At 41.0% G+C, this 18,065-nt stretch overlaps 1 protein-coding gene across 20 annotated transcripts in view; it reads left to right on the forward strand.

The window, feature by feature from the left end:
• Positions 1 to 2,167: 2,167 nt before the first annotated feature.
• ptprm (protein tyrosine phosphatase receptor type M) overlaps positions 2,168 to 18,065 on the forward strand; it is a 541,643-nt gene continuing 525,745 nt past the window's right edge. For 5 of the 20 annotated variants that reach the window (XM_062980499.1, XM_062980500.1, XM_062980503.1 and 2 more), the window contains exon 1: positions 2,168 to 2,605. In XM_062980499.1, coding sequence (XP_062836569.1) covers positions 2,533 to 2,605 — 73 coding nt within the window. In that variant the 5' untranslated portion in view covers positions 2,168 to 2,532. The remainder of the gene's footprint in view (positions 2,606 to 18,065) is intronic. The other 15 variants (XM_062980502.1, XM_062980501.1, XM_062980515.1 and 12 more) reach the window with 4 other exon arrangements.

The following is an 18,065-nucleotide window of genomic DNA, read 5'->3' on the forward strand; positions in this document are numbered from 1 at the left end:
CTCTTCGGATTAGAAATGGAGATGAGTACCAACCCCCAGAATTGGACACAACTAAGCTTAATGTCAGGGGAAAACCTTTACCTTTACCTAGATTCGTATAGTACCGTTTAATTGCATCGGACTGGGTTATATGAGTCTACGCTGACCATATAATGCAATTCAATCTGCATTATAATGACTGGGTAAATGGAGCCAAATTTGGGACTCCGCCCTGAGTCCCCTCGGGGAGAGAGGGTGGAATATAAATGACATTTTATTATTGGATTCTATGGTTCTGAGGGAACATGGACTTCTTATTCAGGATTTGGGATGGCCTCAGTGATTCAGAGGGTGCTCCTATTTCAGTAGCTTTTCCATTTGGTTCTTAATTGGCTCCTTTCCCCCACTAGTCTGTGGTTTTGAGTGAATGTGGACTTCTTCTTTTCTTATTCTGAAATTGGGACTGCCTCAGTTACTTAGGGCAGGATGCTATTTCATTAGCTTTTTCTTCACACTCCTAATTGGCTGCTTTTTGGCCTCTGTTTTGCAGCTGTGAGGGAATGTGGACTTCTTCTTACTCTGAAATTGGGATCACTTAGAGCAGGCTATTAGAGCAAGCTATTCTTTTACAGTATTAGGTTTTTTCCTCTGCCTCTTATATAGATTCTGCCCTTCTGAGAGGGCATCTTCACTGCCATCTAATGCAGTTTCAGAATACCGATTGACTACACTGAACTGGATTACATGGCAGTGTAGGTAGGACCTGAGGCAATCCCAATTTTGGTCTATGAAACCCATGTTCCGCCTCCTCCTTACCATATAATCCAAATTGAACTGGACAATATGAGTCTACACTGCCATATAATCCAGTTCAATGTAGTCAATCAGCATTCTGAAACTGCATGACTGCATGGAGCGCCATTACCTTCCTGTCGAAGCAGTATTTATTTACTTACAATATTTATATTCCGCCCTTCTCACCCTGAAGGGGACTCTGGGTGGATCACAATGCACATATACATGGCAAACATTCAATGCCATTATTGGACATACAACATATAGACAGACACAGAGGCAATTTAAAGTTTTTCCAGCTTCCAGCTTCATGAGGGTATGCTCGATTCCGGCCACAGGGGGAGCTGCCGCTCCACTGTCCACTTGTGATACCAAGTCCTTGATGGAGTACTTCCTCATTCCTTTCCACACTCTGCTGGAAGTTTTTATGATGAAGTAAATTACAGTAGAGTCTCGTTTATCCAACACTCGCTTATCCAACATTCTGGATTATCCAATGCATTTTTGTAGTCAATGTTTTCAATATATAATGATATTTTGGTGCTAAATTCGTAAATACAGTAATTACTACATAGCATTACTGCATATTGAACTACTTTTCCTGTCAAATTTGTTGTATAACATGATGTTTTGGTGCTTAATTTGTAAAATCATAACCAAATTTGATGTTTAATAGGCTTTTCCTTAATCCCTCCTTATTATCCAACATATTCGCTTATCCAACATTCTGCTGGCCCGTTTATGTTGGATAAGTGAGACTCTATTGTAGTTAAATTAGCCTCCCCACATAAAATGGTACCTAAATTTTTGACTGGACAGATGCAACTGTCTTTTGAGCTGCTTAGGTTTTCAGCAAGCTAGGCTATTAACGGTTGGGAGCTCAATCCCACCCGGGCTTCGATCCCATGACAGGTCAGTAGTGATTTATTGCAGCTGGCTAGTCACCAGCTGCGCCACAACCCGGTCTCCAGTACCTATTAATCTACTCACATTTGCATGTTTTCGAACTGCTAGGTTGGCAGAAGCTGGGGCTAACAGCGGGAGCTCACTCCGCTCCTTGAAGTGCGCTAACAGTTTCTGAATCCAGCCTTAGTTCTTCAGCGTGGGCTGCTATATCACTAGCTTTCCCTTCCCGCTCAGAATTGGCTTCTGTGCGGGAATGTGGACTTCTTCTCCCTCCGAGAATGCGAAGAGGTTACGACGGTGTTAGGTTTTTCCTGCTGCTTGTGCTTCTCGTTGCCGGCCTTTCCCGCAAAGCCAAGGGGAACCTGGTGCTGGCTGCGCCGGGAGGCAGCGAAGGGAGCCCGGGGCGAGGAGCGGGAGGCGGCCCTCTAGCGGGGGAAAGGCGGCAGGCGCCGTGTTCGCCGGCTGGGCGTGACTTGGCAGCCGCTCTCGCTCTCTCTCTCCCTGGGCTGCTCTCCCGCTCCTCTCCGCGCTTCGCCCGCCTGACTTCCATCCTCGATGCGAGGGGACTCTCTCCTGCGAGAGAGAGAGAGAGCGAGAGAGAGCGAGCGGAGCCGAGGAAGAGAAGCGAGGCGGAGGCTTGTGCGGGGCTCGAGGAGCGCAACAGGGAGCCAGCCAGCCAGCCAGGCATCCAGCCCCGCGCCGTCGTTTTCCCGGAGTTAAAGCGAGCCGCCGCCGGAGGAGCTTCCCTTTTTCCTTCCACTTGGAGGGGATCCGAGGCGCCCCCTTTCCCGCCCTCTCTTTCCCCCGGAGGGCCGGCGGAGTGGGGCTTTTTCCCTCCCGAGGGAAGGGAATATGGGGAAAGTTGCAACTTGGCTCCTGACTTTGGCTGGACTTTTGCTGGAAGCCCGAGCAGAGACGTTCACAGGTAAGCAACCCGGCCAAAGCCGCTTTGTATGATGTATCATCATCCTTACTAGTGTCATCATCCTATTTTTGAACGACTCCCTCTCTGGAGTTAATGTTAATTCGGAATCTAGTGGGGATTGTAGTTTTACAAAGCAGTAGTAGTCTCAAGACCTTGCAACGCTTAGAGCTCCCGTTAGTTTCAATAGATGCTCCTCTGTGAGATTGTTGTTATTATATTTTGAATGGCTTTCCTTTCGGACTCTTGGTTTAAGTCACAATCCCGGGAGTTATAATTTGACGAGGCGCTCTTTTTTGCAGACTAGACAAAGAATACTTCAGGAATCTAGTGGGGATTGTAGTTTTACAAATCACTAGTAGTCTCAAGACCTTGCAATGTTTATTGCTCCCGTTAGTTCCAATACAGTACATGCGTCTCTATGAGATTGTTGAATTTTGAATGGCTTTCCTTTCGGACTCTCGGTTAAGTCACACTCCTGGGAATTATAGTTTGATGAAGCACTCCTTTTTGCAGACTGGACTGGTTTTGCAGACTAGACAAATAGAATAAACAAAGCCTACAAAATACTCCAAAGGGTGCATCTGCTACAGAGAGGATTGAATAGTTTGGCACTACTTTAAACTATTGTTATTGTTTTTTGAATGGCTTTCCTTTCGGACCCTCGGTTAAGCTGGAATCCCGGGAGTTATAGTTTGATAAGACATTCTTTTTTGCAAGACTCTAGACTAGACAATGGCCATAAAATACACCAAGGGGTGCATCTGCTGTCTGCAACACTGAGGATTGAATAGTTTGGCACTACTTTAAACTATTGTTATTGTTTTTTGAATGGCTTTCCTTTCGGACCCTCGGTTAAGCTGGAATCCCGGGAGTTATAGTTTGATAAGGCATTCTTTTTTGCAAGACTAGACAATGCCCATAAAATACACCAAGGGGTGCATCTGCTCTCTGCTACATCGCGGATTAAATAGTTTGGCACTACTTTAAACTATTGTTGAATCAAGAGAGTAATTGGTGGGTTTGTTTCTTCTGTTTTTCGAGGCTGGGCGGGAATTAGCCCCCGAGTTTGCAAAGTACAAACATGTTGCATGGAAAATAAGGATCTCTTGTGTGGTTCTTAAAAATGGCTTAAAGCTGAACCTTAAGAAGAAAACTTTCCGCAAGTTGACTGCTTGCTTGCTTGGCCACAGTTTGAGGGCGGTCCCGGGGAGGTTGCTTGCACAGCCCTGGGTTTCTTCTCCTTCCCCCTTCTTTTCCTTTCCTTTCCAAGGACTCTCTGTCTGGGCAAAGTTAGCTCGGCCGGGGAATTATTTATTCTTTTTTGCTTTGCTCAGCGGCGCCTCTGAGGGTGGCTCCGGAAAAAAGGGGGAAAAAGGAGGTTGACAAGCCACGTGAGGAGCAAAAGAGACACATGCATCATGATGCATGCCCCACTCTCTGCCCAAGTTTTCTCTCAAACTTGGTATAGAGCAGGCATGGGCAAACTTAGGCCGTCCAGGGGTTTTGGACTGCGACTCCCGCTATTCCTAACAGCCTCAGGCCCTTTCCTTTTCCCCCTCAGCCGCTTAAGCGGCTGAGGGGGAAAAGGAAGGGGCCTGAGGCTGTTAGGAATGGCGGGAGTCGCAGTCCAAAACCCCTGGACGGCCCAAGTTTGCCCATGCTTGTTATAGAATGTGTTGTCGACCACAGAAGCCAACCATAGCAGACCATTTGATGAGCCAACCTGCACACAGCATATTATTTGAGAATACAGAAATGCTGGACCACTCTTTAACAACCACCATGTCAGACCTACACAAAGAAGCCATTGAAATCCGCAAACACGTGGACAGTTTCAACAGAAAGGAGGAAACACATGAAAGTGGAACAAAATCTAGCTGCCCCGTATTAAAAAAAACCTAAAATCAGAACAGCAAATAAAGAAAAAAGGGAATTCCAGACAAACATTTTTCTTAATTCTGTGTCAGGAGTGACTTGAGAAACTACAAGTTGTTTCTGGTGTAAGAGAATTGGCCGTCTGCAAGGATGTTGCCCAGGGGACGCCCTGATGTTTGATGTTTTTACCATCCTGTGGGAGGATTCTCTCATGTCCCCGCATAGGGAGCTAGAGCTGACAGATGGGAGCTCAGCCCACACCCCGGATTCAAACTGCTGACCTTTTGAACCCATTTGCTGACCTTTTGAACCCATTGCGCCACCAGAGGCTCCTCACAAGAAACAATAAGGGCCAGTTAACACCTCCCAACAAAGGATTTCCTCAGGCAGGAAACAGCCGGGCTTTGAAGCTGACAGGCTATTCAGTTTTAATTAAGCTGGCCAGTTGAAACATTCGCACTTGCCTCTAGCAGACAACCTGAGTATTCCACAGATATATTAACCGCACTTGCCTAGTTTCCAGCACCTCACAACTCTGCTGTAGATGTGGGCAAAACATCAGGAGAGAATGCTTCTGGAACATGGCCATACAGCCCAGAAAACTTACAGCAACCTTGGTATAGAGTTATAGAATCCTGGAGTTGGAAGGGATCCCCTAGGGGCCCTCCTTTCCAACCCCATTCTGCCATGCAGGAAGACACCATCAAAGCACTCCTGATAGATAGCCATCCAGCCTTTACTTAAAAACCTCCAGAGAAGGAGATTCCAGCACACTCTGAAACTGCATATCAAACTGCCCCTACCATGAGGAAGTTCCCCCCCCCCATTGTTTACATGGGATCTCTTCCTGCCATTTAATAATAATAATAATAATATGAAATCTAGCATGTATATCTCTGTTGCTGTCATACTATGTCTTTGTGTCAATAATAACATCAACAACAACAATAACAAACTTTATTTATATTCTGCCCTGTTTCCCGGAGGGACTCAGGGCAGATTCCAAACATAAAAGGCAAACATTCAGTGCCCGAACACAACAACAATACACCCATAATAAGGAAAAGTTGATAACTCAACATTAAAACAAATTATGACTCAATCCATTGCTCCAGGTGCTTGTCTCTAGAGCAGCAGAGACATCTTCCTCAATGTGACATCTCTTCAAACATGTAAACAATCCTATTGTTTGCCCTCTCTGGCTTCATTTTTCCAAGTTGCCACTCGCTCCTCATAGGACTTGGCTGCCAGACCTTTGACCATTTTGTTCTTTGCTCTTCTCTGGGCGCCTTCCAGCCTGGCAAAGAGATGGGATGCCTTTCAGTCTTGCTCCCCCTTTTCTTTCTTTCTGCGGGAGGGGGACATTTGGCACCCTTGCAGTCGATCAGCCTGAAAGCAGAGAGGGGCAGGGCAGCTTGGGGACAACAGCAGGGAAGCAGCGTGGCTTCTCTTGTTTCCTTCACTTTCCTCATGCCAGGCTTTAACATCTGCCAGCTGGTGACAGCAGTGGATCATCGACGCATAAAACTTTAAAACAAACACAAAAAACCCTACCTGGCAAACACTACCTCTCAGCATCCTGCTGTTACTCTACTCCACAGGATCTCCTTTAGTAAAAGAGCACACACCATGTATATGGTGCAGCTAGTCCAGCCGTGGGCAAAATTTGGTCCCTCCAGGTGTTTTGGACTGCAACTCCCACCATTCCTAACAGCCTCAGGCCCCTTCCTTTTCCCCCTCAGCCGCTTAAGCGGCTGAGGGGGAAAAGGAAAGGGCCTGAGGCTGTTAGGAATGGCGGGAGTTGCAGTCCAAAACACCTGGAAGGACCAATTTTGCCAACGCCTGGTCTAGACTGTAGAATGAATATAGTTTTGACATCACTTAAAATGCCATGGCTCAATACTATAGAATCTTGGGAATTAAAATAGTTTTACAAAGTTTCGAGTGCTGTTGCCTCACTACAGATCCCTGCATTCCATTGCATTTAACCGTGGCAGTTAAAGTAGTGTCAAACTGCATTCATTCTGCAGTGTAGAGATGCACTGCGATGGTGACACAAAACCTCTTGAGTCTGAGCTGTTGCGAAACTGTTAGTTGACATAGTTGGAAGGAATGAGTAACTTCAGTTCATTTAGAGTCCTTCCCCCTCCCCTTCCCTCATGAAGTATGAACTGTAGAAACCAAGGACCGAAATTGAAGACATCTGGGTCCCATGTTCTGCCTGTTTTGATCTGTACGGGCTGCCTGAGCTGCAAAAGACGTGGTGTTTTATTGGTTTAAGTATTGCTTGTGTGTAGCAGCAGCAATGCCCTTATGTCACCAAATTTTGGGCTTGAAGGAATCCACGCTCACCGATTTTCCTTCTGTAAACACATTTTGGTTTAGTTAGTGGAATGTTCCAGGAACACTTTGTGTATAAAAGCCGCCTGTGTTTTCTCAGCATTTGCTTCTACGTTAGTAGATAAGTCAGGAGGTTCATTGGGGAAGAGATGTTTCAGAGTTTATTATGAAATAGAACACCGAGGGAAGGACTGTCCCTTGCTCCCTTCTTAGGTTTCAGTGATGTGGCTGCAAGTTGTGAAACTTTACTCACAACATCTTTGTTTTTTCAAAGACTCCCAAGTCCACACTCCATTTAGTTCTTTCTTACTTAGATAAAGCTGTACCTCGTTGCTTAGTTTCGTAAATGTCATTGCCGTCATCCAAACCGTTTCCTTTTCCATTGAGAAGAATAGCAATTCCTTTTGGGTTGCATGTACAAATGTGAGCAAGAAAGCCAGCAGTTAAAATTTATTGCAGGTCTTTCTTAAGAACAATACTTCCATAGTGTCACTTGTGTACTTCTTGATTGTGATGTTAGTGTCTTTTACTCCTGGCGGAAAAGAGAATTGTTTGTACTCATCCACACATAGCCTCTGTACTGGCTACTCTATTCAAGAAGTGCCTGGTTCTGTACTAAACAAGATTTGTTTTGGCAGCTGTGTGAGCCAATATCTAGGCAAAATGGCAGGCTTTCAGTAAGCACTAATTCAAGTGCAGGCTGTGGGCAACTGCAGACTATGGAAAGATAACCATTGTACACTTTTTGTTGCACTCTGACATACAGTGAAATTGTACTTTACTTCACCATTAAAATGTCCAGAGGTAGTTGTTGCACTTCAGTTGGCAAAACCCACTGTGTTAATGCGTACTAGTGTTTCCTTAAGTTTATAATTTCAGTTGTGTGGGTGATCATGCCATGGTAAACAAATGTCCCAATGAAACTTAACCATTTGTCTGTGGATTATAGCTTGGAAAAATACTACTGCATATTTGTTGCTTTTTAAAAACATATAGATTGATTTTTATTATGGTGGTTCTTCACTTATGACCCACTTTGAAGCTTCTGTATAAGTGAATTTGTTTCTGGGGAGGATGTCCACAGATTTCAGCAGACTCTTAAATGTCTCTTGAACCAGGAAAGGTTAAGAATCACATATTTAGTTCTTCATTGAGTATACTTTTTGGAGACATAATCATCGACGAAGGATTCGCATGAGCAGCAAGTAACATTTAACTACTTATTTAAAGTTTCTGTTGGTGTTGTGAATACAGTAAAGTCTCACTTATCCAACATGAATGGGCCGGCAGAACGTTGGATAAGCGAATATGTTGGATAATAAGGAGGGATTAAGGGAAAGCCTATTAAACATCAAATTAGGCTATGATTTTACAAATTAAGCACCAAAACAACATATTTGACAGAAAAGTAGTTCAATACGCAGTAATGCTATGTAGTAATTACTTTATTTACGAATTTAGCACCAAAGTATAATGATGTATTGAAAACATTGACCACAAAAACATTGACTACTAAAAGGCAGACTGCGTTGGATAATCCAGAATGTTGGATAAGCGAATGTTGGATAAGTGAGACTCTACTGTAGTTATAAAACATTGGAAAAGTTGGACAATTAATAAAATTGCTGACGTTTTAAACAGTACTGTCAGTTGAGTAGAGTGCAGTGAGTTAAACCTTTGTGCTGGCTGCACTGCTGACCTGAAGGTTGGGTTGCTGACTTGAAGGTTGCTGGTTCGAATCCTCGAGACAGGGTGAGCTCCCATCTGTCAGCTCTAGCTTGTGGGGACATGAAAGAATCCTCTCAGCAGGATGGTACAACATTCAGGCGTCTCCTGGGCAACGTCTGTGTAGACGGCCAATTCTCTCACACCAGAAACAACTTGCAGTATGTTCTCAAGTTGCTTCTGACACGATTTTCAGAAAAGCTGACAGAAAATCAGTGGATTGCGTTAAAATAGTTGAGATTCTTCAAAATGGTATCATGTTGTAAAAGCTAATGCTTAAAGATACCTTTGAGAGTATAATATCAAATTTAGAAAGGATCGTAAAGATCATCTTGTTCAACATTGTCATATCCTCATGCTAAAGACAAATAATTATATTACTTTCAGACTCTAGTATCTTAGTAAAATTTTAGCATAGTTAATAGGTCTAGACTTTGCATTGAATATTGCCAAATGTAAGTAATGGCCACAGTGGGGATGATAGCAAATAAGAGTTAAGATACACTGAAAATTAAGATACTGCTTCTGGTTTGTGACGCATGTGGGTCATTTTTTTGGCAGATTATCCAAGACAGGCATAACATTCTCAAAATTATTTGGTTCAGATAGAAATAGGTTACAAAAATGAAGAGATATCATCAACTGTGTAATCCTAAATGTTGGGTTTTGTATAAAGTGACGTCTTTAGACGTCTTTTCTGTCAACAAGACAGAGAGATAATGGAATTGAAAGAAGTGCATTTCTATAAAAGCCTTTTTTATATACAGTAGCGTCTCGCTTATCCAACATAAATGGGCCGGCAGAACGTTGGATAAGCGAATATGTTGGATAATAAGGAGAGATTAAGGAGAAGCCTATTAAACATCAAATTAGGTTATGATTTTACAAATTAAGTACCAAAACATCATGTTATACAACAAATTTGGCAGAAAAAGAAGTTCAATACGCAGTAATGCTATGTAGTAATTACTGTATTTACTAATTTAGCACCAAAATATCACGATGTATTGAAAACATTGGTTACAAAAATGCATTGGATAATCCAGAACGTTGGATAAGCGAGTGTTGGATAAGTGAGACTCTACTGTAGTATTATATATCAGAGAAAGTGATGCATTTTGTTATAACACAGACTTGTCCTGGAGCTGGAGAGGTCTGTTACTAGACTGCACAGTTATTTTGCACAGTTATATCATACAAAATGGCAGAGAAGTTGTATGCCATCTCATACTTCAATCCTGAATCACCTATTCACACCAATAAGGATTTCAGCCTCATATTTCAACATTTTGGCTGAAATCTTCACAAATCTTTACTGTGAATGCTGACACAGCACCTGAGGTCTAGATTTGTATATTTGCTGTCAATAATTGGAACTATATCATCAGCACAATCCCCTTAGCATGTTTTTCTTGTTCCCAGTGAACCAATGTCTGTGTTGGATGTTTTGATCGAAACTAATACACATACACATGGGCCAGGGTGTAGTAGTTGAAGTGTTGGGCTGGGATCCCACTCAGCCATGGAAACTCCTTGGGTAATTATTGGTAAGTCACATTCCCTCAGCCTTAGCGGAAGTCAGTGGCAAATCTCTTGCCAAGAAAACCCTACGATAGGGTTGCCATAACTCAGAGTTGAATTCAAACTCCATAGCAACAATGATACAGATAGCTCAGAAATAGCATACTTGGTACACCACAGGCTTGAAGCATGCAGTTTGTGCCTGTGGGCATTGGTGTCTGTGTGCTAAACAAGTAATACAGAAATAAAGTCTGTCTTCTGGACATTGGGTTTTGTAAGAGATGCTGGGATGCAATGTAGATTGAATAATTTTCTTTGTAGATTACTGTTTGCATTATCTATGCATTCATATGCCACTTGACTTTTCAATACCTGGTTAATAATGGATATTTGATGCATAATTCATTCTGTGATGAGTTGTTCCTATATGCCAATCATAAGTTGATGTAGAGGTGGACAAGTGTTTGTACATCCTCCCAATTTGTGTTGTGAGTCTCATGAAGTGCAATGAGAGAGCCAGTGATTCTGGGGTGCCTTCTGCTATTTCATATCTAAAATTGTGCCCAAGCACCCCACCAGTAGAAGCTTTGTCAGAGCCAGCCAAATATTGGTTAGGAGAGGAAAGGTGAAGTTAGATGTTGTCAACCCTAGTAACACCAGCCATTAGCTCATCCTGGTTTTATTTCACCAGAGATGGCGATTTCATGTATAATACTCTTTTGCTTTCATAATCCTTCATATATATCTTGTCTGTCTTTGTTCTTACATTGTGATTTTAACGCTGAAACCATATCAGACTTGTCTTGTATTACATATTAAAAATTAAAGTTTTTTTTTCTCAGTCACTGATTAAAATGGGCCTGTTATTATGATAATATAGTGGAGAAAAATATACCCTACAGTGTATTACAAGGATGTAATTATACTAAAGAACTTCTATAATGTATCTTTGGTCTCATCGTTTAGTTATCAAACTCTGGAGGAAAAATTACAGTGCTTGAAATAACCAAACAGTATGTATAATTTTTTCATAAAGTGTTTCATGATGATGTAATCTAATGGATTGACAATTGCAGTGTAGTCACAAAACGCAGGGCACATATATGATCTTTCCCTCTCCCCAGAAATATGTAACTCTGGTGACTATAGGACAACAGTGGAACAACAAATGTCATGTTTCCCTTTATTGTTTAGCTGAGAAAATATTCCAGTCACTTATGATGTGTGTGTGCAGCAGCTGACTTTTCTTTTGGGAACTAAACTAACCAGTAACTTGATTGGGATGACTTAAATGTTCCAGCAGTTCCCTTAAAAATGATTGCTTTCAGTGATGAGTTTCCCTATACAACAGCATGGTGTTTTCTTTCATATTAATCATGTATTTCTGAAGTCTGTTTCATAATTTTTATAATTGGTGATAAATATACATTTGAAATAAAAGAAGGAAAGAATTCATGGGCCAGAGTTCAAAGAACTGTATAAAGACAACTAATTATGTCACACTTACAGCTAGTTAGGACTTTGAGTTTTTTTCAATAGTCTGTGGCAAATCTCTCCGAATACTGAGGAGAGTACAGTTGGCTCTCTATATCCACAAAATCAACTATCTACAGCTTGAAAATGTATATGGGGAATCTATATGATGTATTTTTACCTATGTGAGGCATTGAATTTTCTGCTCACCAGAGTTACATGTTGTAAACTGCTTTGAATCCCCCCCCAGAGGTGAGAAAAGCAGTGTAGAAATGCAATAAATAAATAAATAAATAAATACTGTCTTTACAAATTGTATAGCAACATTTATGTTGCTGAAAAATAATAAATGCAGTAGAGTCTCACTTATCCAACATAAATGGGCCGGCAGAACATTGGATAAGCAAAAATGTTGGAGAATAAGGAGGGATTAAGAAAAAAGCCTATTAAACATAAAATTACATTATGGTTTTACAAATTAAGCACCAAAACATCATGTTTTACAACAAATTGACAGAAAAAGCAGTTCAATACACAGTAATGTTATGTAGTAATTACTGTATTTGCGAATTTAGCACCAAAACATTGCAACATTTACTACAAAAACACTGACTACTAAAAGGCCGACTGCGTTGGATAATACAGAACATTGGATAAGTGAAGCTTGGATAAGTGAGAATCTACTGTATATATAGATTAAAAACAAACAAAAAGCAAATCTTTTTATTCTATTTCAAATAAGACACACTGTTTTATTATCATGAGCATCTATGGATTTGAGTATCTACGGGAGGCGGGGGCTGGAACCAAGCTCTAGTGGTTACCTGTGGCCCACTGCATTCAAAAATAGTGTTGCCAAAATAGGGATTGTGGTGAAAACTCCTACTGAGTTTAGTACCTGCCTGACATCTTATTTGTTTTGACTTAATGTAGTTAACAACGGCATTGTCTCAGGCAATCATGACATTTAAAATAGGCATATAGGAAACACTGCATGAACACCAAGCACAAAGTAGCTGCACGCAATAACATCCTGCGGAAACTGACTGGCAGCGCATGGGGAGCAGACCCACAAGTAATAAGAACATCAGCCCTGGCCTTGTCTTTCTCAACTGCTGAGTATGCCTGTCCTGTTTGGCACAAGTCTGCCCATGCAAAGCAGGTGGACATAGCACTGAATGAAACATGCAGAATCATCACGGGATGCCTTAAACCTACACCTGTTGATAAACTCTACAAGTTAGCTGGCATTGCCCCTCCTGACGTGCGACGGGAAGTTGCTGCTAACGGTGAGAGAAAAAAGGTTGAACATTGTGAAAGCCACCCACTGCATGGCTATCACCCTCCTCCCACCAGACTCAAATCAAGGAAGGGCTTCATGAGAACCACCACTCCTCTTGATGTTCCTCCAGCAACAGCAAGGGTGTCTCTCTGGGCAGCTAAACCTGGCAATTCTAACTGGATGGCCCCCCATGAGGGTCTTCCTCCAGGGGCAAACCAAGAATGGGCAACTTGGAAGTCCCTGAACAGACTCAGAAGTGGAGTGGGCAGATCAAAAGACATCTTGGCAAGGTGGCACTACCTGGAGGAATCCTCCACCTTGTGTGACTGTGGAGCTGAACAAACAACTCAGCATATGTATGCTTGCCCACAATGCCCTGCCTCATGTAAGGAGGAGGAGTTGTTTAAAGCTACAGACAATGCGGTTGCTGTTGCCCGCTTTTGGTCCAAAACTATTTAGTTGCTTGTGATTTCTTTTCTTTTCTATTTATTTCCATTATTTGAAATGTATTTGCTGTACCAATGCTTTTGACACGAAATAAATAAATAAATGACATTTAAAACAGCACACACAAGCACTACACTATGCAAAATTAATGACTTTTAATTATTTGTTTTGTGTGAACAGATGGATGTAAAATAAACTGTTTCTGGTAGATTTTGCATTATATGACTTTTTGCTGTTTCCTTTCTGATTCATTAGTTATTTTTGGTATAGGTTTGTATTTTACTAAACAATACATTTTGCACTTTGATATTCATTGTTAGCTCTGCATTTTTTTTAGTTTTCATTTTGATTTCACCCATCTCTGTATTATTATTGGAATGTTTGTTTCGAAATATGCAGGACTTCAGTTTATAGAATTTTGTTTGCTGTGATCTACTGCTGATCACTAGGTGTAGCTGCATCTCTAAATCCACATTCCTAAGTCAGGATTGTAATGTTGGGTTTGCTGAATGTGGTGCATTTTTGAGCTTCAGACATGGGGAAAAGGTGTTTAAGGCATTTGGAGTGTTTTGGAAGCTTGACGACATGCAAGGTGTGTACCTTTTTATCGAAAAGAAAATAAACCACAAAATATAGGGACCATGTAAGCCTGTGTCATAATTTCTTTTTTCACTATTTCTATTTTAGACTGTTACTTTACTGGTGGCTACCAGAGATATAGGTGCAGGCAAAAATGATTGCACATATTTACTGCAGTAACACCATAACATGGAATTATATCTGATTTTCTTAGAATGTTTGTTCTTGTAAGTCAACAGCAATGTGTTAAGAATATATAATTTTGAGTATAATCCTGGGAAACTTTCTCCACTGAGAGCTATTCATTTTGGGAGCAGAGCTACTGAAAGTGAATTTGAAATTGCTTGAAAATCACCTTTGGGCTGAAATATTAAGGTTAGCACCTTACGACCTATTTTTGCTTTGGACTTGCATTTTTGTTGAACAATACTGAACGCAAACCTCTTCTTAGAGCTGAGGGAAAAATCAGTTCGTTCTACAATATGGGATATTCTATTGCAATAAAAAAGTCAGGAATTCTGCTGGGCACATGAATTTCTCTTGGGTACGCCCCAAATACGTCTGTGGAACTCAGATGCAGCGTTCAGTAGGCGTGTTGTTGATTTCTTCCCATGTGGCTGCCTTTGAATATGTTAGCAATTACATTGTTCAGCCCTGGCACTGTGCTTTGAAACTTGAAACAGCCGTGATTTTTGCTTATATTTGAGAATGCTGAAGGAATGTAGGAAGAAAAGCCTTTGTGGAATGTATTGTAAGCAAAGGGCAGTTAGCAAAACATAGCAGTATAAAAAGGTACCCAGTGTTATCACACCAAGGGTAACATTTTTCCAATCAGGCAGCGATGTGGTGAACTGGGCCTCTCTAGTGGCATTAACTGTGAATCACAAAGGCTAAATTAGTGAGAATTGGAAGAAAATTAGTGAGGCTTTGGAAAAAAGCTAACTATACTTTAAATCTTTCTTCAATAGTAGATTTATGCAATTGCGTTAAGTGTCAGTGAGCATGGGGTGACGTTTTTACTGCTGGACTAGGACACCAGGAGAGGAGAGTTTGAATTCTCGCTCAACCATGGAAGCCCACTGGGTGGTCTTGAGCAAGTCTCATTGGAAGGCAAGGAGAAACGCCTTCTGAACAATTCATGCAACAAAAACTCCTTGAAGGTTCACCTTAGGGTCACCATAAATTGGAAGTGACTTGAAGGCATACAGAGACAAGTAATTTTCATCTGTGAGAGGTGGAAATGAGAAGGCTTTAGCAGCTTGTCTGCTGCTGGCAGAAGTGAAATAGAGTATTCTCTACTTGTCTAAAATATTTTTGATGAATAGTGATACCATATATATTTTTGAAGGAAAAGGAAATACTTCTCAGAACAGATTCATAGATTGTCACAGAGTGCTATGATAGCCATTAACATCACTATCTTTAGGATAAGAAATAATGCACAAATGGAAGTAGGGTTGTTAAAGATGACTTGACATTGTAACTGGACATGCTGTATGAATACAGAATCCTACTAGATACTAGGGACAAAGTTGTTGTCCAAGTATATAAGATTTCCTTTAGTTCACAGTTGTGTAGAGTGCTGATAAAGCATTTTAATTCCTCTATATTTTGGAAAGTCATAAACTCACAATTCAACATTGTTGTTAAAATAAGGCCTAAATACTGTTGAGGACAGCAGTACAGGTGTTTGCATATACATTCATAAGGAGATATCATGGAAGTTGAGACTTAAGCCTAGACATAAAATTCATTTATATTCCATATATAACTGATACCTATAGTTGAAATTAATTTTATACACACTGTTTTTAGCAATCTTGTGTATGAAACGAACTGTGTGTACACTGAACTATCAGAAAGCACTATCTGAGCCATTCATGTGGATAATTTTGGAATATTTTGGATTTTGAAATTCCGGGTAAGGGATGTCCAACCTGTATTACTTTTTTAGTGTGCCCCTTGGAATAGATAGTTTCATTAATTTCTCTAACTACAGATAACAGTGAGAATGCTCTGTGAGTCCTATGTTTTCCTTAATGTCTGTGCTTAGCATATTTGTTAGCCAGACATTTTATGACATACCTGCCCATCACTATTTGTTCACCTGCTTATTTGATGCTCTTTGCAAGCAGGAAACCAAGTGCTTCCCAGCTGGTGATCCTGTGGTAGGAGGCTTTTGCTTTGCTTCCATTAGTGAATCTGCACTAACAGTTCTGCCTGTTTCATATCATGTTAATTGTCACAACCCTACCTCATGAAACCTGAAATTTGTGGTTTGCTTTTGCAAGTACTTAGAATTCTCTACCAGAGAATACTAGTCTACTTTCCTGATAGGGGAAGGATAACTTGAGCACTTTCTTCGCTATAGAATTAAACAGTTTTAATTCTCATGTCATCTATTGTTAGGATACTTTGGTACATTCTCAGCACTTCAACAAATAACAATCCCTGGATTCCTTAGGTTGGAAGTGTGACAATTAAAAACAGAATTGAATTAATATAACTGTGCAGGGCAGATACACCTTGCAATACTACCTAGACAAGAGTACTGTACTGGAATTGATGCTGTTAGCTCATGCAGGTGCCAGGTCCATTTGCAACTATTATGAACTTTGGTTTATCAGAATAATTGAACTCCTGTTACAAACTATGAGTGAAATGTGATTTAGTTTATTATTGTGGTTTGGTAGACATATATTAGGGCAAACATATATTACTCATTGTGGAGTCTTATCCACATATTGAAAGCTATTCAAAATGATAATCTCAAAGTGTACTATGTGGCTATAATATTATTGGGATTAAATGTAGTTTACTATTGCAGTGCATGTACACTTCTAATAAAACAGTTAAATACTCACTTCCTCCTTGTGGTCGGTTTTCATACAACTATATGGGAGACTGTTCCTTACTTGTTTAGGCTTTGACTGCTCTCTAGTGTATCTCCTGACTGTCAGTGTTGTCAAATTTTAAAAAATCACCGCCTTTTCCCTGTGTTACTATGTGGTCAGGGCTTATATTTCCTTCAGTTGGGTTTGCTTTGTGTGGACAAAACAGGTGGAGGACAGGAAAATCTGCTTTATATTTTATGACACCTGTAATTTTAGAAGATATCATTAAGAGAAGAAAAAACAGATGTAGTTAAACTGTAATATTCACCAGGAACTCTGGTGAACAATTCTAGAGGTTCTTGTATCCTTACTCCTACTTCTAGCGTTATCATCAATGTTATGACAATAAACACAAAAACAGTGCTAGAGTGGATTTAATTGGCTGAGCTGTTTTTAGGCAGTATTTTATGCACATGTGTATGTATGCATAAAGAATGCATGTTAATCAGAATTAACATTAATATGTTTCTAAAACAAACTCTAGAATCTGAGTCTGCAGTTCTTCAGTAAGAGACAATTAGAAATCTTTCAGAGAATGCTAGACTATAGATATTTAGGATACAGCTTCAAAATTAAGGACACTTTTAAATCCAGAATTCAAATTCATTTAAACAGAAATCCAATCAGATCACTGAAGATCTTTCTCTGTTATGAATAAGATAGTTGTTGTACAATTCTTCTGGACTAATTAATTTATCACATTGAGTCTTAAATCCCAGAAAAATGGGCTGCACTCTTCAAGTTTTGACTTAGGGCCGTTCCAGACGGCCCAGGAGAAACTGGGCTTTAGGTCCTACACCTCTCCCAACCCTGGGCTTTCCTGGAGGGGGAGGCTACATGCCCTCCCAGATCAACCCCCCCAAGTTAGTTTACGCTCCCCCCACTTATCTGAGGGGTTGTCGAAGGTTTTCATGGCCGGGATCACAAGGTTGTTGTGTGTTTTCCGGGCTGTATGGCCATGTTCCAGAAGTATTCTCTCCTAGGAGAGAATACTTCTGGCCATACAGCCCGGAAAACATACAACAACCCTTACTTGAGAGGCCTGGCTACATTCTCAGGCTCTTCCATTGAAAGCTCCTGATGCGTCAAAATGATGCGTCAGGAGGTTGGGGGAGGGGTGAGGAACTTTTGAGGTAAATGGGGGGCTGGGGGGGGAGGATGGAGGCACCATCCTATGCCTTTGGACTCTAGGAGCCCAAAGAACTGGATTTGCTGTGGGGATTGATCTCCGGGAACGCAGAAGCGGTCCTGGGATCATTCCCCACAGGACCTACACCTGGAAAGATCCAGATCTTTCCAGGTGTCCAATTAATCCTGAGTACAT

Source organism: Anolis carolinensis, chromosome 4 (genome assembly GCF_035594765.1).
Source record: "Anolis carolinensis isolate JA03-04 chromosome 4, rAnoCar3.1.pri, whole genome shotgun sequence".
Classification (NCBI taxonomy): Eukaryota; Metazoa; Chordata; class Lepidosauria; order Squamata; family Dactyloidae; genus Anolis; species Anolis carolinensis.